Source organism: Ursus maritimus, unplaced genomic scaffold (genome assembly GCF_017311325.1).
Source record: "Ursus maritimus isolate PB19 unplaced genomic scaffold, ASM1731132v1 scaffold_11, whole genome shotgun sequence".
In the NCBI taxonomy this organism is placed as follows: domain Eukaryota; kingdom Metazoa; phylum Chordata; class Mammalia; order Carnivora; family Ursidae; genus Ursus; species Ursus maritimus.
In genome coordinates this window covers 4714555-4739668 of record NW_024423453.1, presented here as the reverse complement: position 1 = coordinate 4739668, position 25114 = coordinate 4714555, and the positions used below count along the sequence as shown (strand labels likewise).

The 25114-nt window shown below is 35.5% G+C and overlaps 1 protein-coding gene across 1 annotated transcript in view; it reads left to right on the top strand.

The window, feature by feature from the left end:
• Nucleotides 1-25114, top strand: part of COL25A1 (collagen type XXV alpha 1 chain) — a 425657-nt gene that overhangs the window by 214694 nt on the left and 185849 nt on the right. Inside the window, exons 3-4 of the mRNA XM_008689416.1 lie at nt 17740-17784; nt 19769-19776. Coding sequence (XP_008687638.1) covers nt 17740-17784; nt 19769-19776 — 53 coding nt within the window. The remainder of the gene's footprint in view (nt 1-17739; nt 17785-19768; nt 19777-25114) is intronic.

Here is a 25114-nt window from a genome sequence, read left to right as displayed (position 1 = left end):
GGCATTTTGGGGGTTACTATGTGAATATTTTACAGCACAACAAATACAATAAAATGTTTCTGTCAGGCAATCTATACTCTTCTGTAGTGTAGAATTTATCTGGTTAGATTATAATTGACACAATGGAACAAAGACTGGCTATTGATTTATTACAACGTGTGATGTAACTGAGTGGAAGTGTTCCTACTTCTGAACATTTCTTCGCGCGGGAGGTGGAGTGTGTAGCAAGATCAAACAACTGTGCTTCACGATTGTGTGTACTCAGGCAGGATGGTTAGGACTCCAGGGGGATTTGTGTGCCTGCATCATGCCCTGGGCACTTCCCCTCCTCAATCCCTGCGGAATTTCTCAGCTGCAGCCATCAGTCCGAGGGGTTAGATGAGCCTGAAAGAAGCAGACCACATTGCTTTCATTCATTACCGCTGCCTCCTTCTTGCCGCAGTTCTGAATAGCCAAACAATCACGGGCTCAGCCTGATCTCCCTGCCACTGTATGCGATACTCCCTTGCGCTGCTCTACCTTCTGCCTCCTCAAGGCAGGACCTCCGTGCCTGATACGGAAAAATATGGCGGCCGCTGCTATCATTGTATCCACTTAATGATACACCTGCCTATTTGACGTGAAATCAGTTGACTTAACTTGTATTCTTGTATTTACCTTGGTGTACTTAGTGGTACCAAAACTTTTGTATGATATTAAAGAGCAGGTGTGGCCATTAATTAGGAAATGAATTATTTTCATCTGTTTCTCCTAGAAGCATCTTGTTGGAAGGAGGTGTAGTACAATCTCTTCATATTACAGATAAGAAGTCTAAGATTCTGCAAAACTTAATTCTGCAAAACTTAGTGACCACAAGGCATTGGAGGTCTTTGGTTCTCAGTCTACTTATCCCACTGTCTTTTTATTTCAAGGATGATTCAAATCAATATTCCACTGATGAAAATCCTGAATTAACTCATGGTATGTAAGTGGAAATATTGGAAAGAATTTCATAGGCTTTAAAGGCAATCAATTGAAAGATACAAATAATGCTTCCAGGTTTAACCTGTTTTGTGATTTGTTATATAGTCTATAATATCCTCATCAAGTTATTAGCCATTTTACTTTGGTAGAACTTTGTAATTACCTCTGTAAAACTGACCTGAATGGTATAGATGTCCAAATACAAGAGCAATGTTTTCCAGATTTGGGGGCTTACAACTTCATTGTAAAGGTCTTTGCATCACATCTTGAAAGAAGAAATGCAGGCTGCAGGGAATCTGATTCATATTAACATGCCAATATTCTGATACTGTTTCCAAGGTTGACATCTGACTATTATGTTATGATAGAAGGACATTTTGTTTAATCTACACAACAAATATAAGTAGTACCACCTATTTTTTAGTCTATAAGACTCAAATCTGTGAAGCTGTCTTTGATCTTCAACCTCTCTTATTCTTTCCGTACATCAAATTGAGCCTTCCTGCTTGATTTTACTTTTGTTTTAAAAAGCATTTCATTTATTTATTTGAGAGAGAGATAGAGAGAGCATGTGCACTTTCATGAGTGGGGGAGGGGTAGAAGGAGAGGGAGAGAGAGAATCTCAAGCAGACTCTGGGATGGGGAGCCTGATGTGGGGCTTGATCTCATGACCCTGAGACCATGACCTGAACTGAAATCAAGAGTTGGATGCTTAACCGACTGAGTGACACAGGTGCCCCCATGCTTGATTCTTCTTATCAAAATTACTTTTTGTATCTAATTTTTGTCTCACTGCCACTATACTCTTTATTACTTTATGCCTTAGTTCTTGTAAGAGACTCCATTTGACTTTGCTAACTCCTGAAAGGTTAATCCTCCCAAAATACCTTCTTCTTGTCATTATTTCCTAACTTCATCTCTTGCCACTTGAGGCTTTCTATAATCTAGACCCACCTTACTTATCTAACCTTATTTTAAACAAAAAATCATATTCCAGTGAAGGTAGTCTCATGGTTAGCCACACTGGACATAACTAGCTGTGTTTATTCATGCCTATTCTATATCCTGCCTTATCCTCTTTTTTTTTTTTTTGTCTACTCTTTTAAGTCAAGCTAAGTTTTACCTCTCTGAGAAGCTTTTTTCCCAATTCTCTTTTTCGAACTTCTGCGGTATAACCAATGCCATGTACAGTATAACACTGTATTATATACTGATTAATATTGTTCTTTAATTGTTTTTGTTTTAGACCTTAGGTCTCTAACAAGATCATGAGATCTTTTCAGGAAGAAACCATACATACACACTGTTGATAGCATAAGGAATTCTTGTCTGTTCTTTGACTTAAAATATTTTAAAAGTCAACAACTTTTTTAGATATGCCTACCTTTATCTCAGCATAAAATATTCAGAGAACAATAAAAATCAATCAGATATCTAGGGGATTTATTTCATTTATAGGAATCCTTTTTTATGCTGTTAAAAACTAACTTCAAAGCTTACCAGTAGAACTTAAGAACTTCTTTATAATGATTATGAAATGAAGAGGTTGAATATGAAGAATGATTAATGATATATGACCTGATTAAGTCATACATATTCATAAATATGCATGTGGAGGGGGTATAGGTAGTGTCGGAATGGATTAAGGTCCTAATTTCCTCATTTTTGTTCACACTCAAATATGGAAATAGAGAACCATTAAAAATGAAAATGTATTCTACTGAACATTTTACATAAAGCTCTTTGTGTAAGAAATTTATTTTATTGATATTGTACACTTATCTTATTCAAGACATAATCTTTTGTGTTTTGAAAGACACATAGTGGGCCCACTTGTTGGCACATGAAAAATATGAGTCGTTTTACTAAAGAGCATAAAATAGAATTCATGGTACTGATTCCATTTCTGAGCATCATGGTTCCATCTGTATTTACCACAGTTAATATTTCCCTTGGAAGTTTTCCCTCTAATGTTACCTGGTATCATAATAAAATGCCAGGTTTAAAAACTGTTCTGTTTTATGTAAAGCTGTTATGAGAGCACGTTGCAAAATAAAAGTACTCAAATTCTACTTTGAAATTGCTCTCTCCCTCATAACCTAAGTTATAACTTTTGAACTTTCACCCCTGATAGTTAGTTCCAGAGCTCCTGCTCTACTCTATCAGAGGTCTTTCATAAGTTCTTTAAAGTTGATTGGCATATGTAGTTGGGTCTTAGACATTTTACTTATTGGCCTCTGACACACATCTGAACGTTGGCATGCTTTGAGGTTCCCATCTTGGTTAGAACAAAAGATGTCAGATAAAAAGCCAATATGATTTTAGTGGATGTTTTCCCTATTGTTTAAAGCCATAAGAATGTGTGTCTTCCAAAAAGGCTTTCTTTTTTTTTTTTTTTAAGTTTGTATTAGTTCCTATACAACATAGAAAAAAACCTCAATTTGCAAAGTTGAAATTGTATTCTTGGATTGGCCCTTCTGCAGTTTCATTGGAAAATGTTTGCTTGCTGTGGGATGGATATAGCAGCCTTGAAGTGCCAGAATTATTGTGAAATCATATGGGGAAACATTTTATTCATAGAAGTCTACTCATAATGTTTTTGTATTCTAGGGAATTTGCCTGTCAGGATGAATCTGAGGTTTAACTGTAAGGAAACAACTGTGTTTGTTTTGAAGGAGGCAGTGAAACTCTGTGGGGTGGTTAGGAGATTTCAAGTATCTTTTTTTTTTAATTTTATATAATGTTATGTTATTCACCATACAGTACATCAAGTATCTTTTTAATGGCCAACTGGGACTGGATTCTCTGGTGAAGATCACCTATGTTAGCGTTTCTATGGAAGGCCAGCCATTATCCTAACCTGTACTACATTTTGTTCTCAGTTAGTTTAACAAGATGCTTTGGCATTCTGTAGAGCACTTTTCATATGCATGACATTTCCAATACATCATAGCACTGAGCAAATTAGTTCCTTACACAGGCAAATAGCAGCTCCTCCCTAAACTGTAATTTTAAGTATGAAATGCCATTCCTATTCCTATTTAGGAAACTGAGAGTAATGGTAAAAAAAAAAAAGAAAGAATTGTGTACTTTTGCTTCACAGCCATGTTAAAATGTTTATTAAGCTGGTAGTGATACTGCAAGAAGGCAGAATTTATATTGCAACACAATTAGTTTTGGGGGATGTTGGAAAAAAGACTGGACAGAAAAATGGGCCAAATACGTGGCAAAGGAGAAAGGATTGTCACTATTATATCGTCTTCTTGAAATTAAATTTAAGTGAGGAGAGGACAAGAATTAGAAAGAGCAGGGATTAAGCATGGGGAATTGGGGTTGAGAAATAGTGGGACTGGGTTTCCTAGTGGGAAAACCTTGTCTGTTGGGCAGTAAGTACTTCCTCCCTTATTTCTGTGGAAGTTTATTGATAAACGGAATCATATGATGAAAATATATTAAAAGAATTACCTTTGTCCTTGTATGCAGATGGTTCTGAGAGAGACCTCAAAGGGAATTGAGACCTAAAAAACAAAGATCTAAACTCTCTGAGGTAGATATTATCTACATTTTGTAGATAATGAACTGGGTTTTTTAAGGTTAGTCTGTTCAGAGTCACACAGCCCATGTGTTGCAGAATAAGGTTCAAACATGTATCCCTATGGCTGGTTTCAAAAATTCTACTCTGCTGGGTTTTTGTTTGCTTTTTTAACCAGAAGAAATACTACAAAAACTGTTATTGTTATTTTAGCTTTTCGTTTTTAAGTCATCCATTTAACTAATATTAAATTATGTTCCAGGTACAGAGAACACGATAGTGAAAAAGGCACTATCCCTCATTTTTAAAGACCAATACTTTTTTATTTGTCTCATTCTCAATATTTATATGTAACAGGCTTGTTAAAACTGGTATGCATGCTATAGTTAACAATACTGTATTGTACACTTAAAGTTCTCTGTAAAGAGGGTAGATCTCACATTAAGTGTTCTTACCATCAATAAAAAAAGAAAAAACTGGCATACATGGTATAAGAGTATATTAACCGAGCATGTATATAAATATGTGCTAATCACATCCACCTAAATTACCCCATGAGTATTTTCAGTGTATGAAGAGAGGAGTTCCTTTTTAGCTTTATAAAATAAAAGTTTATTAACTTTTGGCAAGTAATTTCTCATGATTATTTTACATTTAGAATGGGAAGCTAAAAATAAGCCTATAAACTAGAATTGTAAACAGAGACCTTCAGGAATACTTATGAACCAATTCTTTCCAACTTCACTTAAAGCTTCTGTTTTCCTTAATGGCAGCTCTGTGTGTTTGTATCAGAAAATGGAGTGATCCATATGGTGTGCTTAGTAAGCAGGCAAGTCTTTAGTTTTGGAATTGACAATTTAGGAGTCAGACTGGGTATAAATCCCTAATCTACCACTTACTAGATTTGTGACAGTTAACCTCTTTATAGTAGTATTGCTTTCCACAATTATATGGAGATCACTCAGCTAGTGTAGATAAATGAAACGATGCATGGGTGGCACTTAGTCTGCTGCCAGACAGAAGATGAGCACTTGTAAATACTGACCGTCGTCATTATCCCTTTCTTTATGTCTGAGTACTTGTATTTCCCCCATGACACTGTGGGACCATCAGTTGGCTGAGTTGCACAGTTGGACCCTTGCCCTCTCACGTCTGCTCTGGTTGCCTTCATGCTCCTTTCATCAGATCTGGACTTCCACGCCGCCCCTTCCCCCTGAAGTACTTCTATTCCTATCCTGATGGCTTCCTCTTGACTTTTTGTTTACTGTTTTCCATCACTAATTTTCAGTGTTAAGCCAGTTCTCTTATGATCGTTTTTCCCATTGGTGACTAACTTTAGCAATGGGCATGCTAAATAATTCATTTAGCACCAACTGAAAGAAATGTGGGCCATTGACATGTGTGTAATGGTGATATGTGGTGCTGCTGTGTTTAGTTCATCCATCATCTCTTTGGCAAAAGCTTGTGATTTTGCAAAGCCCTTAATGAAAAATCCCAGTTACCATTAGCCCACCTTTCCCCCCATTTTCCATTGTTTCAATCTCTGATAAATTAAGAGTTAACATTATTTATTGAATATATAATGAACTACATTCAACCATTGATCTTTTTTTTTTCTATTACTTTAAAGATTCTCTTTACCTTAAAGATCTGTTCACTGCTCTGTATTCCATTAGAAACATGGAATCTAGAGAGCTCATTTAAATTTTTCTGCAAGCTTGGGAACTAAACTTTTTTTTCATGTTGATATATGACATTGTATATGTAATAACCACTTGTTATATAGCATGTAATCTCACAAAGAAACACATCTTTCTTCGTTCCCAACCCCTTCTCTCTGACATCTTGCAGCCCCTTACCCTGTAAGTAGAAATAGAAAAGGTTGTCATGACAAATCCCCTGTAGGATCATGGAGTAAAACTTCTAGTACCATAATAATGAAACACTTAACGTGTGGGAGACGAATGATAGAAATAACAACTGTGCCACATCAGACCTCATTAAAGTCAATGAACTGTAACATGGGACTATTTGTAGTCTAGAACAGCTTCTATTGACTATTGTACTATATTTATTATCTAAATATTGAAAACAGCAATAAAGACACTCCTCATTTGCTGGAATTCCATTTCTGGAAACAAAGCCTCAACATAAAGCCCAGAAAAGATTCCATTGCACTTGGTTTGGAAATCCTTTCCTTTAATTGTGTAAGTGCAGTTGATTTCCAGTATGTTCTTGCGAGTGTCCCCAGTTGTCTCATAAATATGGTCATTTTTCCTTAGTTATAAAATTTACAAATATCAATTAATTCTTGAGTAAACTTAAAGTGCTTCTTTTAAACCAAGCTCAAGCTAGAACTGAACTTACATTGAGATAATTGGGAAGAAGGTTCAGAAGTCAGTTTTGGCCCATTGGACCCCCTCAATGAGGCATACAAACTCAACCAATTTAAAAAAATGCCAATGATATAGTAATGTTGAGAATTACATTCACCACAATTCTGATGTAGTTTACTTATATTTATTTAAAACATTTAAATAGCAATTGTTAAAATGTCCATTTTAACGTTGAAAAAAATGTAGAAAGAGAGAAAACAAAAGTCTTGTTCTCAATGCATTTCATGAGAAAATAAAAACATACTTTGCCAGAGGGGCATTTCTGCACATATTTTATGTTTCATAAGTTTTACTTGAAATCATTACCAGGAAAAACTTGCTGGTGTAAAAGCTAGAAAGTAAGCAGATTTCTGAAAGGAATATTCATAAGATTACTTTAAGGATTTGATCTTTTTGTGTTATTTTTAAAATCTCCTCTAGAAATTTGACAAAACCATTCTAATTACTAACCTTAGGAGTTTGGTACCTTATAGATATCCCTAGCCTTATTGAAATTATGATATAGTCTGGTTAGGGCTCAAAAATAAAAATTGTTGTTTATAACTAAAATGCCAATGAGCTGTTTTTGCTAACAAACTATTAATTTTTCTATTTTTTATTACTGGAATAACTCATAAGAATAGAATCCCCTGAAACATTTGTTAGTGCGTCTCTTGTGTTGTTAAAAAAAAAAAAAAAAGGAAACATACTTTTACAACTTTTCAGTTGAACTCATTGCCTTTAAAATAAATAATGTATATCTGAATAACACTCTGTAGAGGGTTATGGAGCTTGGCTATTATAAACTTAAATTATTACCTATCATTTATTATGATTAACTTTCTTTTGTAAACTGACATTCCATGGGGATTAGAAACTTGAGGAAATTTGAAACAAAAACACACACTTTTAAAAGATATTTAAAACAAACAAGCTTGTGTTACATATAGTGCAGTGCCCGCTGATCTAAATTATCTTGGGAAATAAATCTCCTGAATAAAAAAGTTATTTCTTCTAAAAATTAACACCGTATGAAATAATATTGGCATGCACCAAATAACGCATAGGCAGTATTCCTTTAAAGGTTCATTGAGTGCTAAGTCCTATGCCAGTTTTAGAGGTACAAGGATGAACAAGGGAATTTGTACCCTCAAGAGCTTACAGTCTACTGGGAGACTAGAACAAGTAATAATAGTACATCTGCCTAAGTAGCCATGTTATAAAAGATGAAGCAGGCCATTGAAAAAATGAAGCAGTTTGGAAAGTTGGCGCTGGTTGTGTCCAGTCTTGCAATGTATGGAGCATGAGATCAGAAGTGAGAAGTGGCGTGCTGAGTCAGAGAGCACTGAGCTTGGAATCAGGAAGCTGGTGTCTGCTGTGTGGGACCCTCAGCAGGTTGTTTTCACCTCTCTTGGCTCCAATCTTACATTTGCAGAAATATGAATCATAGATTTATAAGCTTGTTTTAGCTGATGAACTTTTACTGCAAATGGTTGCAATTCAATATGGCAAGTTGGAGCTGCTCATATAGTTGGGTATAAAGCACAGTGTGAAAACCTTTGGGCTGTACGACCTCTTGGGTATGTTGTAGTATAGACATTTTATGAGTATAGAGAAAATACATTTTAGCTAATGTACTTCTACCAAGCATTTGCCGTTTAAGCCTTTTACTTCTAATTGTGGAGTGAAAGGCTTTGGTCTATGTTGAAAGAATTTCAGGCATTAAGCAAGCAAGCAGGTGGGAGGGCTTTGGGAAAGGCTCTGAAATTAATCTGTGCCTACTTGCAAGGTTAATCTAGAAGGTCTGAATGAAGGTAAACCTGATTTAGTCTTCTCAAAGGAGCTGGAGGATGGGGGAGGATGGTTCAGGAAGGCTGATCTGCCGTCTCCGCTGTGCCCAGACAGGTTCCTCCTTCCCTCGAGAGCCATCTGCAGCTGTTGGAGACCTATTCCTGGGATCGGTTGCAGGGGAGGGGCATCCTAGGCTTGCACACATTTCTCCTGTAGGCCCCCTACACCAGCATGCATGGGCACACGGGGCTTCAACATCTGCTCCCTGTTTCCTACTTACCCTTTCTCTCCCTGACCACCAGCTTAGTCTCCTCCTCTTTCCTTTGCCTTAACATTTCTTCTTTTCTGCCTCCAGAAAGAGCTCTGGATAAGAGTATTTGATTTTTTGAATATTTACTGTTGTTTGTGGTATTTTTACATAATTTTCTCTGACATCCTTGAAGAGTCTCTTTGCCTCTGGAGATGAAACCTCTGACTAAAAAATAAATCAGCTTCTTATTAAGATGTGTCAAATTGTTTAATTTGAATTTTGAAGTCTTACTACTTTTACTGATGAATATGGCAGTAATATAGCATGGGAATAGTTTATAAGCTTCAATGAATTTATGAGAAATAAAGGAAACAGTCACTTAACATATGTATATAGCACTTTACCATTTTCATCCTCACAATTATTATATAGATGGGGTAGAATTAGTATTATTTAACCGATCTTTTAGTAGACTAAAATCAAAGAGGGTAATTGGAAGCTCAATTTACACAGTAGTGAAAACCTATAAGTCTTTTAACTTTGTGTTCTATGTTCTTTCTTTATACTAACTTGCCCCTTTGAATATTTTAATTGGAAGGTAATGTTAATTTCTCACCATCTTATTCATATACACACTCAGCTTTTCTTAAATACTCAAATGCATTATTACTATTGCCTAATATAACAAGAAAATATAAATAAAGCAGAAGATAGAGATAGTATTTATTGAGCTCCTAGTTTGTGCCATTACATATGTTCATTACCTTTTTCGTAGAAGTTCAGTCAGGAATTAGTTCTCAAATGACCCATGTCATTAGAGACCATTAGTGACCATTAGGTTATTCTCATAACAAGATAGCAGATTTCTCCCTATTCTCAGGTTTTTATGACATCACACCTATGCATGATTACTCAGGGAATGAGCCTTCCATTTGTTTCTTTTTAAAAAATCCACTTCCCATTCATCTTTTGAAGGACATCTTGGCTCTTTTCCATAGTTTGGCTATTGTGAACATTGCTGCTATGAACATTGGGGTGCAGGTGCCCCTTCTTTTCATTACATCTGTATCTTTGGGGTAAATACCCAGTAGTGCAGTTGCTGGGTGGTAGGGTAACTCTATTTTTAACATCTTGAGGAACCTCCATACTGTTTTCCAGAGTGGCTGTACCAGCTTGCATTCCCACCAATAGTCTAAGTGTGTTCCCCTTTCTCCACATCTTTGCCAACACACTTGTTTCCTGTCTTGTTAATTTTCCCATGCTAACTGGTGTAAAGTGGTATCTCATTGTGGTTTTGATTTGATTTGGGAAGTGAAGTGGAGCGTTTTTTCATGTGTCTGTTAGCCATTTGTATGTCTTGGAGAGAAAGACGATTATCATATAGTTTCCTTCATATGTGGAACATAAGGAATAGTGCAGAGGACAATAGGGGAAGGGAAGGAGAATTGAAGGGGAAGAAATCATAGAGGGAGATACACCATATGAGACTCTTGACTCCGGTAAACAAACCGAGGGTTGCGAAAGGGGAGGTAGGTGGGGGTCTGGGGTAATTTGGTGATGGGTATTAAGGAGGGCACATGATGTGATGGGCACTGCGTGTTATACGTAACTAATGAATCATTGAACATTATATCAAAAACCAATGATGTACCATACTTTGGCTAATTGAATTAAAAAACATCTACTTCCCTGAGGTATAATTGACATGTAAAAAACTGTACAATTTTAATCTGTCAACTCAGTGAATGTCGGGATAAGTATACATCTGTGAGACCATCACCATGATCAAGGCCATAGATATATCCATTACCTCTCAAAGTTTCCTTGCACTCTATTATTACTATTTTGTGGTAAGAATGCTTGACATAAGACCTACTCTCTTAGGAAACTTTACACATACAGTACACTGTTGTTAGCTATAGGCACTGTGCTGTATGGTAGATCTCCAGAACTTATCTTCCATAACAGTAACTTTGTACCTTTGACTGTCATGTTCCCATTTCCCTCTCCTCCCAGGCCCTGGCAATAACTATTGCTTCTGTTAGTTTGACTATTTTAGATTCCACATGTAAATTAGATTATACAGTATTTGTCTTTCTGTATCTGGCTTATTTAACATAGAATAATGCCCTCTAGGTCTATCCATATTATTACAAATGGCAGGAGGGTTTTTTTTCTTTTTTAAGGCTGAATAATATTCCATTGCATGTATATGCCACATTTGCTTTAACCATTTGGCTGTTGGTGGACATTTAGGTTGTTTCCATATCTTTGTTGTTGTGAATAGTGCTGCAATAAACATAGCGGTAGATATTTCTTTTTGAGATCCTGATTTCAGTTCCTTTGGATTAATCCCCAGAAGTGGGATTGCTGGTTCATAGGTTAGTTCCAGCCTTAATTTTCTGAGGAATCTCCATACTATTTTCCATAGTGGCTGCACTGATTTACATTCCCATCAATAGTGCACAAGGCTTTTTTTCCTCCATACCATCACTAATGCTTATCATGTTTTTTTTTATTTGTTTGTTTTTTAATAATAATCATCCTAGTAGGTGTTAGGTGATATCTCATTGTGGTTTTTATTTGCATTCCTCTGATGGTCCGTGATGTTGAACACTTTTTCATATACCTTTTGTCCTTTTGTAGGTCATCTTTGGAGAAATGTCTATGTAGGGTCTTTGCCCATTTTTTAAATTGGGTGGTTTATTGTTTTGCTATTGAATTGTAAGAATTCCTTATATTTTATGGGTATTAACCCCTTATCAGATATATGGTTTGCCAATATTTTCTCCCATTCCATAGACTGAGTTTTAATTTTGTTGATCATTTCCTTTGCTGTACAAAAACTTTTTAGTTTAATTGAATCCCACTTGTTTATTTTTTGCTTCTGTTGCTTGTGCTTTTGGTGTCATACCCAAAAAAATCATCACCAAGACCAATGTCAAGGAGCTTTTTCACCATGTTTTCTTCTAGGAGTTTATAGTTTCAGTTCTTATGTTTAAATCTTTAATCCATTTTGATTTGATTTCTTCCCTTTGTTTCTATACACATTATTTCTTTTGCCCCCAAAACAGAGACAGCCAGAAACGTGTGTTGAAATACAAAACAAGAGGTAAAAACAAAACAAAACAAAATCCCCAGCTCATTATGAGTTCTGAAACTTTTCTCAAACACTTCCTGTTTGTTTAACTGTAAATGTTTATAGGTGGTGAAATGTTTTTAAAAGACAAGTAAAGTAAAAAGTAAAAGTAAAAGACAAGACTAGTAAAAAATCTCTTCTCTGAGTACCCAGAAAGGTTATGTTTAAGCTCAGCCATGACATACTAGTAGAAGTGGAGAAGAATGAATATATTCAAGTAACTGGAGTAGAATTGACAAGTTTTGGTAATTTATCTGATAAACCAGATAAGGGTATTCAGACATATGCCATAACCACCCACACCCAAAGACCATGGGAAGGCCCATATATAAGCATGTGTTTACTTCTTGGCACATATCTCACCTTAGAATAGAGCCTTGTGACGGGTGGGTATGCCATTAGTAAAGAGTAGAGTGCTCCAACAATATTAATTTGGGGCCAAAAGAATTAGCTTGGCTTAAGACACCTTGCTATGATGTGATTTGATGATCTGGCTCTGTCTCAAGTTGGGTTTGTTGACGCAGGTCTTTAAAGCATTACCATCATGGCTAATTTTTATTAATGTCTATCTTAGGCTGACAGTTTGCATTGTCTTTCAAGCAAAAACTCTGAAACATGAACAGTACCAATTGTCATGAATTTTCTTATTAAAAAGAGCAATCTGGTTTTATAGCCTCCCTCTGTTTTCCATAACTCATTCTTCATTTCATGAATTCTCTGCTTGTAAATTTTCACTTCCTCTGTTGCTGATAGCTTCCCATTCATATTCTTGAACCAGTTTCTTTTGCAGAGTCATGTCTTTCTGCTGATAGAATTCACTGAGAATTTCTGCTTCAAGGATCTGGCCAAATTCAGTGAATAAGAGTCAGGTTTTAGCTTCTATATTTGTTCTTAGAGCTCATGCCTGGCCAACACTTCATCACTCAGTTTGGAATGGAAACGGTCACTATCTTTCTCCACTATTATTAACATCAGTTTTGTCTGGGCAACATCTATTATTTGTCTTTTCTGATTTTTCATTTTCTCACTGTAGTGATCTGCCAGCTGTCTATTGTTAAATTCATCCCATCCTATCATTTTTAAAAATTATTTTTACCCTTAAATTCACAAGCAATATCAAATTGTCTTATCTGCGCAGTAGACTTTTTCAAAATTTCTATTTATTCTCTTTTAAGCAAGATCTGTATCTATGTCCTTCTGAGAGTTTTATGTAATTTATTACTTCACTAAGCCCAGTATAATGCTCACTCCACTCTTCTGTTTTATAGTAACTGTAACATACTCTTATCAAATCTAGTATTTTCTTTGTAAATCCCATAGAGTTTGGATTCTCATTTTATCATAACTTAGTTTAGCTTCATTTTCTCTCTCACATATTATGAAATTCTTTGTAAAACCTTGTGACTTTCAATAGGTATGTTTTGCCAAATATCTTTTCCATTTCCTTACATTCTGTTCTTTCTCAATTCTCGATATAGCAGATGTATTTCCTACAGCATTTGGTATATATATTTTTAAAGATTTATTTATTTATTTTAGAGAGAGAGAAAGAGAGTGCACACAAGTGGGGGGAGGGGCAGAGGGAGAGAGAGAATCTTTAAGCAGACTTCCTGCTGAGTGCAGAGCCCAGTGTGGGGCTCGATCTCAGGACCCTCAGATCATGACCTGAGCTGAAATGAAGAGTTGGATGCTCAACTGACTGAGCCACTCAGGAGCCTTTGGTTTATTTTTTTAAGCCTCTGATTGAGTATTTAAGACAGACGTGTTCAGAAACATTCTTTGTTTCTTGATTCCTTCAAAAGATATCATTGCTTTTTTTTAATCATTTTTTAAAAATTTAATATTTAAATTATTTTTATAGTTTATTTCAAACTAGTTTTAAACATTAATGCAATTTATTTTTATTGATAGATTCTACTGTTTAAAAGGAACATTCTTCAGGGGAAAATGAGAAACTAATTCCAATAAGCAAATAATAATTAGAGATTTCTGAGATTGTTATGAAAATCAGGACTAGGCTCTTCTGACATCTTTTTCGTGGGTGAGACAGCAGCCAGTCTAAGTACCTTCCACTGTAGTTTTCCCTCTGGTAGTTATTAACATTTTCTCATTATTCTTGAACATTATTAAGTGTAAGTGTGATTTATTTTTATTGCCATTGGGGGTATAAGTTCAATCTCAGGACTCTTATATTCAGTTCTGGAAAATTCTCATCTATTATCTCTTAAACAAGGGCTTCTCTATCATTTCTTTGGGGTTCTCTTATTGATATAAGTAAAATTTTGCTTCTTGACATAATAGGTACGTAGGTAGGTAGTAGATAGATATCTGAATAGATAGCGTCTTAGTCTGTTTGGGCTGCTATGACAAAATACCACAGACTGCATGCTTTGTAAATAGCAGAAATATGTTTCCCACAGTTCTGGAGGCGGGAAGTCTAAAATGAAGGTGGTGGTATGGACACCTTCTGGTGAGAGCCTCCTTCCTGGTTCGTAGCTGGTGTCTTCTCACTATATCCTCACAGAGTGGAAGGGACTGGGGGTCTTTGTGGGATCTCTTTTATAAGGTACTAATCCCATTCATAAGGGCCCCAGCATCATGACTTAATTGCCTCCCAAAGGCCACACCTTCTAATACCACCATTTTTAGAAGTTAGGATTTCAATATATGAACCTTGGGAGCACACAAGCATTCCGAGCAGGATGGATAGATGATAGATGATAGATAGATAGATGATAGATAGATAAGATCAATACTAGATTTGTCTCTGGGCTGCATTCTGCATCTTCTACATCAATTCTGTCTTTGCCATATCCAGGCTAGCATTTGAATGGTTTGTTCTTCTTTTTTTTTAATTTCAATGACTATTTTTCTTTTTATTATCTTCAAGGTTTCTAAAGGGTTCTTTCAAATACATTTTTTTCCTTATTTATCTTTAAAATCCCTTGCTCTTTAATGGATGTTACTTCTTCATTTATCTCTTAAAGTACATTAACATAGCAAGTTATATCTGATTTTTTTAAAGATTTTATTTATTTGTTTATTTGAGAGAGAGAGAGGGTGTGTGTGTATGCAGGGTAAGGGGCAATGGGAGAGGGAGAGGGAAAGAATCCCAAGCAGACTTGCATTGAGAGTGGAGCCCACGACTCAGGGCTCAATCCCATGACCCTGAGATCATAACCTGAGCCAAAATCAAGAGTCAGATGCTTAATGGACTGAGCTACCCAGGCGCCCCTGTCCGATGGGTTTAAAAAAAATTAGTTTTACCTGGAAAGAATTCACGATCCTATTGTTGAGTACTGCCTTTCTTAACTTTAGATTTCTTCATATGTTTTGGAATTTTGCTTTATGTACCCATTATGAGTAGGAGGTATTTTCTTTCTTTTGCTGTAGTTTCTCACTATGACTACCTTTCTCTTCTCTGCACTCACCCTTTCTTACCTAGCCCTTTTATGTTTGTCTTTACCTGACATTGTCAGCCTTCTAGACCAGATTGGTCCTAAACTAACATTTCTGGACTTCTGTCCCAGATTTATGTTGTAGATATCATAGAGTGAGGCATCCAACCAGCAGATGCTTACTTCATTTTGTGATTGAGAGATTATGTCTGTATTCTTCAGCCTGTAAGCCAGAGACCTGGGTTTTTTTCAGCTTGTCTTCAGCATTTCTAAGCCACTGGCTTTAAGAAGTGACTCTGACTCTGGTTAGAGAACTTTCGAGTATTTATTCTCCAGAAATAGTACTTGTGGCCATCATTCCTATGTCTAGAACTGGAGCCCAGCAGGCATGGCTTTATCTCTGCTTTCCACTTTGCATTTCTGGTCCATTTCCAGCCTGTGGACATGCCCATTTCTTTTTTGAATACAAATTAGTCTAAAAAATTTTTCTCTTTTTATAATTGACCTTATGTTTTGAGTAGAAGGAACAAATCAGAGCTTAAACTCATGGTGTCATCTTCACAACATACTACTAATGAATTTTTTTTATGTATTATTTGAAACTTTTCAGGTTCTTGGCCTCTTCAGGGCAGATATACATCTTATACATAGCCTATATCCCCTACTATGCAGACCACAGACATCATAAATATATAGTTGTTGCTAACTACTTCTTAGTTTAAGTGATTTTGTATAGAAAAGAAATTCTGATTCCTAATCTTAAGGACACTGTATATATCAGAATATGTCAATACATTTCTGAGCATGTGTGTTTGAGTGTGTGTGAACAAGTATGTTTTTCATACCTATTGGGGTCCTACTGAGTTTATTTACCTATTTATGTGATTCTCCTTCTGCTCTCAGTTTGGCTAAGACTATCCTGAATGGGATCCAAGAAATTTTTCTTTATTCAAAAGAAAGAAAGAAAGAAAGAAAGAAAGAAAGAAAGAAAGAAAGAAAGAAAGAAAGATCTTTATTCCAGAATAGAGAGAAATCTGAAATTTTGAATGACAATTTTGGACTCTGCTATAAAAATTCTTCTAACATTTTCAATCAATTTTATTGCTTGATTGTTTTTAACCTCTTACAAAACACGGATGGCCAGACTTATTCTGTGTAAGGGCTTGAGGGGAAACTAACTGGCCCACTGATGCTTCTATTCTCATGATAGTGTTCCCATGTGGAAGTTGGTAGCTCAGGATCACTTCGAGAGCCGGCTGGCTGCTAAGGGCTGTGCTGCTTGTGTCTTGAACTTTCTAGAGTTTGGAAGTCATCAGTCCAACTTAGCAGCTCATTCTTTAAAACCAGGAGGGTCTGTATTTTCCTTGGCCTCTTTCTTCCAGCAAATATTATAAGACCTTAATTCTCATTGTGGGCTAATTATTCTCTTCTATTTGCCTGAACCATAATTCAGTGGGAACTATTCCTACTCAAGGAAATGAGGGCAGAAATTATATAATTGAGAATAATGGCTTGAAAGCCATGTATGTCTAGAATCCTGTGTTAAGGCTGATACATACTAGCTTGGTGGTCTTTATAGTCAATTCATTGGAAAAAAAAAGTTTTTTGTTCCACTGTCAAAGTGAGATCATCATAAAGATTAAATATTTACTGACTGACAATAATGAGCTAGCTCCTTAGAAAAATGAGACCTATAGTTAGTACCTAAACACATTCCAATGAAAAGACTATGATTTTAACTCAGCTGGTTCTCAATTAGAGAAATTCTAATATATGAAAATTCATATTTAATAAAATAGAAATATTATAAGGATTATTTCCATTATAAATATATACATTTAATTAACTGCCAACTAAATATTTTTAAGGGAATCACGATGGACCTGACTGAAGAGAAACTATAGTCATTTGTACTTAGTGCTTTTAATTATTAATATACTCCAACCTTTAGAAAAGAAATTTTCCTAAGAAACATGAAATCTCAACAGCACCAATTTGCAATTAAAGTCTTTCCTTATTGCTGTTATCCAGGCAGGATAAATAAAAATTCTAAATGTTTAGGGTTCTTAAGTAATGCTAGATCATTAGACATCTGGCATAGGTTTTATAATTAAATGAAGCTTAAGAATTATGCTGATAGGATAATGTTGGCCTTTATAAATGTCTGGTCCCGTCCTTGAAGTTGTTAGTTAAAAACAGTGATAAAATATGTAGAAATTATTTACTAGCCAATTTTGGAACAAGAAACAAAATATTAAGCCATGTTCAAAAAATTATTCTTTGTATTTTAGGCCCTCCAGGGAAACGAGGTAAGAGGGGCCGAAGAGGAGAATCTGGTAAGTCTCTCTTTCAGCTGCTCCTTGTCATTCATGTTTTGGTTAGATTCCTGCGTCTGTTCTTCCTAATTAATGATTATATTGTCTTGTTGGATGTTGCGCGTAAATGCGTGTGTTTACATCTTCTCTGCTAGACCTAGAATTTTTTAAATCTTCCTATTTCCATCAAACTGTAGGTAGAAGTTGGAAAATATTGTTAATTTGTTATGTCTGATAACCCCTGGCACCCAATTTTGGGTTATTTACTGCGTAAGGTTAAGTTTGTCTTTCCGCCTCCAGTAGAGGGTATCGTAGCTGCATGCAGTGTGGCGATGCACCCATGCTTCCGTCTCCATAGATAGCAAATGCAGGATCTTTATGAAAGCATCTGCTTTGGGACACCGGGGCACATGTCTTGGAAAGCTTTATCGATATTTTATCCAACTGGTACAATTTTGTCATGCTTTTACTCTCCTTCATTTCAAAATTTGGAATTTTTATTCCTCTTGTATAACCCTAGAATTGATGACAGCAGCCTCAGTAATCAATCCAGCATTTTCATCTTGTAGTTGAGGAAATAGAGGCCCCGGATTAGTCAGGTGGCCAAGGCCATGCAATATTTTGTGAGTAGAATTTGAAACAGGACCAATTGTCCTGACGCCCATTTCAGTGAGCTTTTGCTTTCAGGCCAGCTCGCTATGTGTTTCTACCTCTTACCTTGCAAGAAAGAATTGATGGCCTGATAAGACTTCACATGGTCATTTACATTTTTGGAGTCTAAGACTTTGTAAAACAAGCAAGACAGTAAGTGCACACACTCATTTGGATATTTGGTTTCAAAAAAATTTTTTTTATTTGAGTTTTTTTCTTCACTTTGAAAGGTAATTTAAGGTTTGATTCTAGTGTGCTAAGAAATGCTCTTTTCCAATATTTCTTAATAAGTATTTATCAGTGTTAAAAACAACCAATTTCTAAGTGTTGAAATAGTAAAAATACCAACCTACGAAAAAAAGCAGCAGATCAATTTGTTGTGTTTTTGGTTTTTTGTCTCATTTCCTCTTCCTTTTGAAAAAAAAATGTCGAAGTAAAAGGGATTTATGAAAATTCAGTAACTTGGGCAGTATACCTGCTTAATTTCTTTAAGAGTGTTCTTAAAATTTATCTTTAAGTTTCATTTAATCTAAATAATTGGATGGTTGTATAGGTATCCCTTTCACATATAAAGTTTTATATTAGAAGAATGGTTTATAAATGTGTTTTAAGGCATAAGAAATAATGAAACATTAGTGGTGTCAATCAGTGAATTTATTTTTGTCAAGAGAAATAAAAAGGATTGGGGGAAAAGTAAAAATGTTTCATAGAAAAATTAAAATGTCAGTTTCTAATTTCTTGCCTACTAAAAACTTGTGTTTTAATTGAGTATATAGTGTGGAAATACTGACATTTTCTTAGACTTCATCTGTGTTTTGATGAGAATACGCAGTTTTAAAGAAACATAAATATCCATGTTTAGTCTTATATGTTGACAATGCTATTGAATGAACAAACGTTCTTAGAACAAATAATGGGTACATTTCTCATTGAACCATTTTACCAAACTCAAGAAAAGTTATATGCCAGTTCTCTCTAACTGGTTGTCATAAAAGATCCAAGATCCTCCTGATTCATATTTTCTATTAATTTTTAGGTATAAATAGGCCGTCTTAAGATGAACCTCTCAGTAATTCATAGACAGCCCTCAGGGAATCTGAACATCCATTGAAATTTTATGTAAAATTTTGTGTGCAAATAGATGTAAATGCACTTTTCTGATATGTTATCAAAGTTGTCTATCGCCTAAAAAAAAAAAAAGACTAAGAATCCTTGAATTCTAGATGACTTCTTCATCTTGTACTTTGCTGATGATTATGACAATGCTTTCATCTTGTATTTAATGTTAATATTTTGCATTTTCACTAATTCATCTCCCCCTTTCTCTTATTCTCTCCAATCCCTCCCCCCACAGGTCCTCCTGTAAGTATATTTGCTGTATTTGGGCTCTTGTACATTAATCGGGATCTTGTATGTTAAAACTTTGTTAAGACATCAAAATATAGTCTATATTTCAATTAGAAAAATGTTACTGACCTTTGAAGAGTATTTAACATTGGGAAATTATTTTTTAAGTACATTATTTTGGATATGTTGAAGTGCAAAATGTGTCAATTAAAAAAAACCCACTCTATTTTTAATACGATCACAAACCAGTTACTCTCCTGGGACTTTTGCAGTAACTTATGAAGCTCCTGATATTAAATACTTTTCCTGGAATTCTGAGGTTTCTCTTGTAAGCAAATCCCCAGGCTATTTCGCACTTCTTTTTTCATCTGTTTAAACTTGTATCTGAAATATTTGCATTTGCCAGTCCACCAAATGTAGATGGCAACATGATCATGGAAATGATACCCCCCGTGGGCTTGGTCCGGTACTCCCTCCTCAGGCAACATTCCCTTTGAAGTCCGTTGGAGTTTGCCTGCATAAAGAACATGAGATGGAGCCCTTGGAGAGTTGCACGTTCTTTTTTCTTTCCTTGAGTAGGTCAGAGCTGTAGCATTCCAGCCTGCTTTGCACTCACAGGAACAGATTATCTTGTCAGCTTTGAGCTAGATGTGTTTTTGAGTAATAATATCCTGGATATCTGTTGTCTGACCCCAGTGTTTGCATTGTCCACTGTACGTTTACGGTAGCAATGATCATTGGCCTTGAGATATTTTCTCATCCCGAAGAGCCAGTTTGCTCCAGGGTTCAAAGACTCCACATTGGCAACTTATCTAACAGGCCAGCATGGTCCAGGGAGAGGGGCTTAGCGTATACTCGTTTACTTTATTCAGAGGAAGCTTTGGCTTCCAAATATCTTTTGCAGTCTTCCTGCCACGTTCAAGGGTGGAACATAAATCATGATAGAAGTGACTTTGCTTCTGTAACTGACTTTCAGCTCCTGCTTAATGCTAGGCAGATGGCATGGCCCAGGTCTACGAGCCTTATTCTTTGGCTTCATATGTAAGCCTCTGTCTTTAAAACTAGAAACAAACCATTACTACCCAGAGGAAACTCTGGAGATTACAGCCAGAATAGAGTATTCAAGGTTTTTTTCAGTGGATGTAAGTATTAGTCATGCCAAGAGGTTGTTAAATCTTGCTTCTGCTGTACGGTGACATTTCGGGTTCTGGTATATCCTCTTTGACCTTGTAGAAGTATCAGCAGCCATATAGCCCCTCCTTTCTTGGGGCCATCTATTAGTCCAGGTTCTCCATTAAAGATTTAATTGTTCTTTCCTTTCTTATTATATAAATAGAAAATAGACCTAATATGTTTAAGCCCTGAGTACGGGCATCCCTGGGAGATATTGTGGGTTGGTTCCAGACTACCACAGTAAAGCGAATAGCACAATAAGGTGAGTCAAATGAAGTTTTTGGCTTCCTTAGTGCATAAAAAGTTATGTTTACATTATACTGTAGTCTCTTAAGTGTATAATAGCATTATGTCCAAAAAAAAAACCTCCCAAGAACAAAAACAAGGTACCTGCCTTATTTAAAAAATACTTTATTGCTAAAAATGCTAACCATCATCTGAGATTTCAGTGAGTCACAATCACTGATCACCAATCATCATAACAGATATAATAATAATGAAAAAGTTTGAAATATTGTGAGAATTACCAAAATGTAACACAGAGACACAAAATGAGCAAATGCTGTTAGAAAAGTAGCTCCTATGGACTTGCTTGACACAGGATTGCCACAAACCTTCAATTTATAATAAAAAATCACTATAGCTGTGGCTCCCAGTAATGTGAACTGTAGTATAATGAGGTATGTCTGTATATAGCAAGCAGTAATCGAGACACGTCATACGCATACTTTCATTTTGTCTCACATAAATCCTGGTGTTCCCATTCCCATTGCTCAGTGAGGAAAAGACTCATAGAGATTAATTATCAATGGTCGCACCTCTACAGAGGGTTTACAAAGTTGGAATTCAAGTAGATGTGTCTGATTTTAAACGCTTTCCACTTAACCACATTATCCCTATCCCTTATGAAGTATGGCTCATTGTCACACAGGCTTGAAGGCCATGGTCAAATCATATTCCTTGATATGGATAATTATATATAATAAAAACATGTCCAAAAAATGTGAAGTGGCTAATCTATGAAATGAGCATTCATACTGTCCCATCTCAATGGCATTTTGAAGAAGTTACAATGTGTTTAGCAAACTGCATCAAATCCAAGAAATAAGGTATAATTATGAGTTTTCACACCGACTAAAAGATAATTCAGGTCACTCACATTTGGAAAGATGAAAAACCACTGATTGTGAAAAAGAGAAAGAATATATATCGATTATGCTATCTTTACTAATACAATGGAGTCTTATACTACTTGGGACCCCGTATCATGGGGAACCCTTATAGGTAAATACCTTATAATGAAGTTGTCTTGAACCTCTAATTTCTAAACTCTTATATATGATTTTCAAGAAGTAGTGTTTGCCTTTTATCAAATTCAACTCTAGAGTTACAAAATATTTTCATTATATTTCTTGCATCTGAATAAAAATTAATGAACAGCGATATTATTATGATTAAATAGGTTTACCAATGATATATTTATTGAGGTATAATATCTAATTATTGACAATTATAATTTGAAGTGACCATACACGTCCTAGTTTTAGCATCATTTAATTTTATGTGTATTTTCCCCATCCATTTCTTTTCCATGAACTGAAATCTGAAAGTTTCTGTAATTTTATTTTTAGGGAAATTTTATTTTCCTAATTTTGTATTTTTTAAAAAATATATTTAGTCTGAGAAGTTCCATGGTCTTGCTTCTGGGGAGCGATCCGTGACACATAGCCTATGCCAGAATCTGTGGCAAAAGTAAATTCCTTGAGCTCCTTCTAACCATGAGCTTCTGTGGTCCCATGGCTTCACATGTACAGAAAGATTATGAAGTAACTTGGTGTCCTGGTGTGTATTTTCTTGTTATGAAATGTGCTCAGTGTTGCAAAAAACAGCGCTCACGCACTTATGAAGCAAATGAGTAACAGATTGATTGACCTGAGGAGCAGTAACTGATCTCTTTTGTCACTAAGAGTCACCTTTTTCATTGCCCTTCTGAAGTAATACCCTGAAGTAAAATTTAAAAGAAAAACATAATGATAAAATTTAATTTAACAATCTTACATTTACATCTTCATTTGATGTATTTTGGAAAACTTGGATACATTACACTAGAATTATGTGCGGCTAAAGTGTTTTTTCTCTGTCAGTTTCTATGTCTTGCATATTGAGATCATTTATAATTGAAAGCTTGAAATACACCTTGAATTAGACCCCACATATCAATTTACTCTTTAGGAAGAAGCTATCCCGCTTATTACTCAGTTACCCAATTTGACAAAAAGATATTGCTACCATAGGAGTTTCTAATATAAAAGGCTACAATGGAGTAATTTTATGACAACGTATGTAATTTACTTTTACATGAATATCAGGTATTTTTCTATTTTTTTTTCCATAAAGGTAACATGTATTAAAACATTGCTCTAAAGGAATCCATGAAAGTGCTTTGAGCACCTAGCTCAGATATCACGAATATGTTTGCTAGAATAATTTGCCAGAGCGTTACGTTACCTGATTGCATATGGCATGAAATTGTACCTTCTATTTTGGATATCTTAAAAATACATTCATGTTTCAATAAGAAGCAACAAGTAAGATTGAAATTTTCAAAGTGACAAAGTCTTCAAATGTAGCAAATTTTGCACTATTTTGGACCATTTTTAGAGTCAATGGGGGATGTGGTTTCTCTGTCCTTTTGTCCCGAAAGGAGGTGCTATTCTAATATTCATAGATAGCAGATTCAAACGAGTCCTGTAACTGCAGCCAGAAAAGAGTCAGGAGACCTGTTTTAACTGGCTTTTTATTTGTATCAGTCTATCAAGCCATATAATTGTGCTTGACTGACAGAGATATGATGTTATTGTTGGTAGCACAGAACCCTCTGAGGTGTGAAATATGACGCTCTTGTGCAGCCCATTCTGTCCCATCTACCTTCAGCAATTGTCAACTCAATTTGAAGCCCAGAATCTTGTTGACAGATGAATGAAGCAGACTTAGCCAAGTTAAGCTTACAATGCTATTTCTGCCAATGTGGTAGATGAATTAGGAAAAGAAGTCTCTGAGGAAATTTTAGATGAAAAACTCTGATATCTTTACTTCATATTGAAAAAACAATACGACTTTTAAGTCAATAGTAAATCTTTTCCAGATATGCTAATAATTACAGTTTATGATAAACTTCCTACCTTGTGTCACTTTACAGACCAGTTCTCATACCAGCCCCAGAGATTTATTATACCCATTTTATAGACTAAGAAACTGAGGACTGGGAATTTTGCCCAAGCACTCGCATTTAGCAGGAAGCAGAACCAAAATTTGAGCCCATGTCATCTCGATCTCTCTTCAAAGCCCGTTCCCCCCCACCCAATAATTCTATAAGATGTTTTCCAGGCAAGTAAGGTTTAAGATTTACCACTTTATTTGCAGATACCTTCTTCGTTGTGTCTTATCCTACCCTCTGTTACCTATAGTTCCTATTAAGCTCTTCTTAGTTATCTGTAGATCTCCCATCTTTCATGTGCTCTTTCATACTGCTGGTTACTCAAAACAAGCTTATAAAACATCTAATTCACATCTAATGTATGGTGATATGAGCTTTGCCTCTGAGTCAAGAAAATTAAATATAAAATTGTCTTGGAATATTTCAGCAAATATTCTTTTAATTTCTCCTTTGTTATATTCCTGCTTAATCATTAACATATTTTTATTTCTATTTGGGCTCAAAGAATATGCTTTTGGATGTGTCGTGACTTATTTTTTCTATAATAATAGGGCATTATTGTTGATAGAGCAAACCATTTATCTTATAGGAAGCAGAATCACTACAATATACTAGGATGGCTAAATAAAATTTGGATGTAGTCACCATAACAAACCAAAGAAACAGACAAAACAAGCCTGGAGAATTAGTTTGCGTCTAAAGGCTGTTTGGGGACAGGGCTATAATAGAATGAGCATAGACTATCACAGATGGGTAGTTCATTTTGGGACACTGAACACAGGTTTGTCTCTTGCAACAAAAGGTAGAAAAAGAGGATATAACTATAATTCTTAGATAGAATAGATTCCCCAATGTCTTTTTATGTCTTCTGTTTTTGAGTGATTCAAGCTGCCATGTTTGAAGAGGGAACTGTGCTCAGTGGCAATTTGTTTCAGTACTTCCTCTCGTGTTGTTTATGTAGAT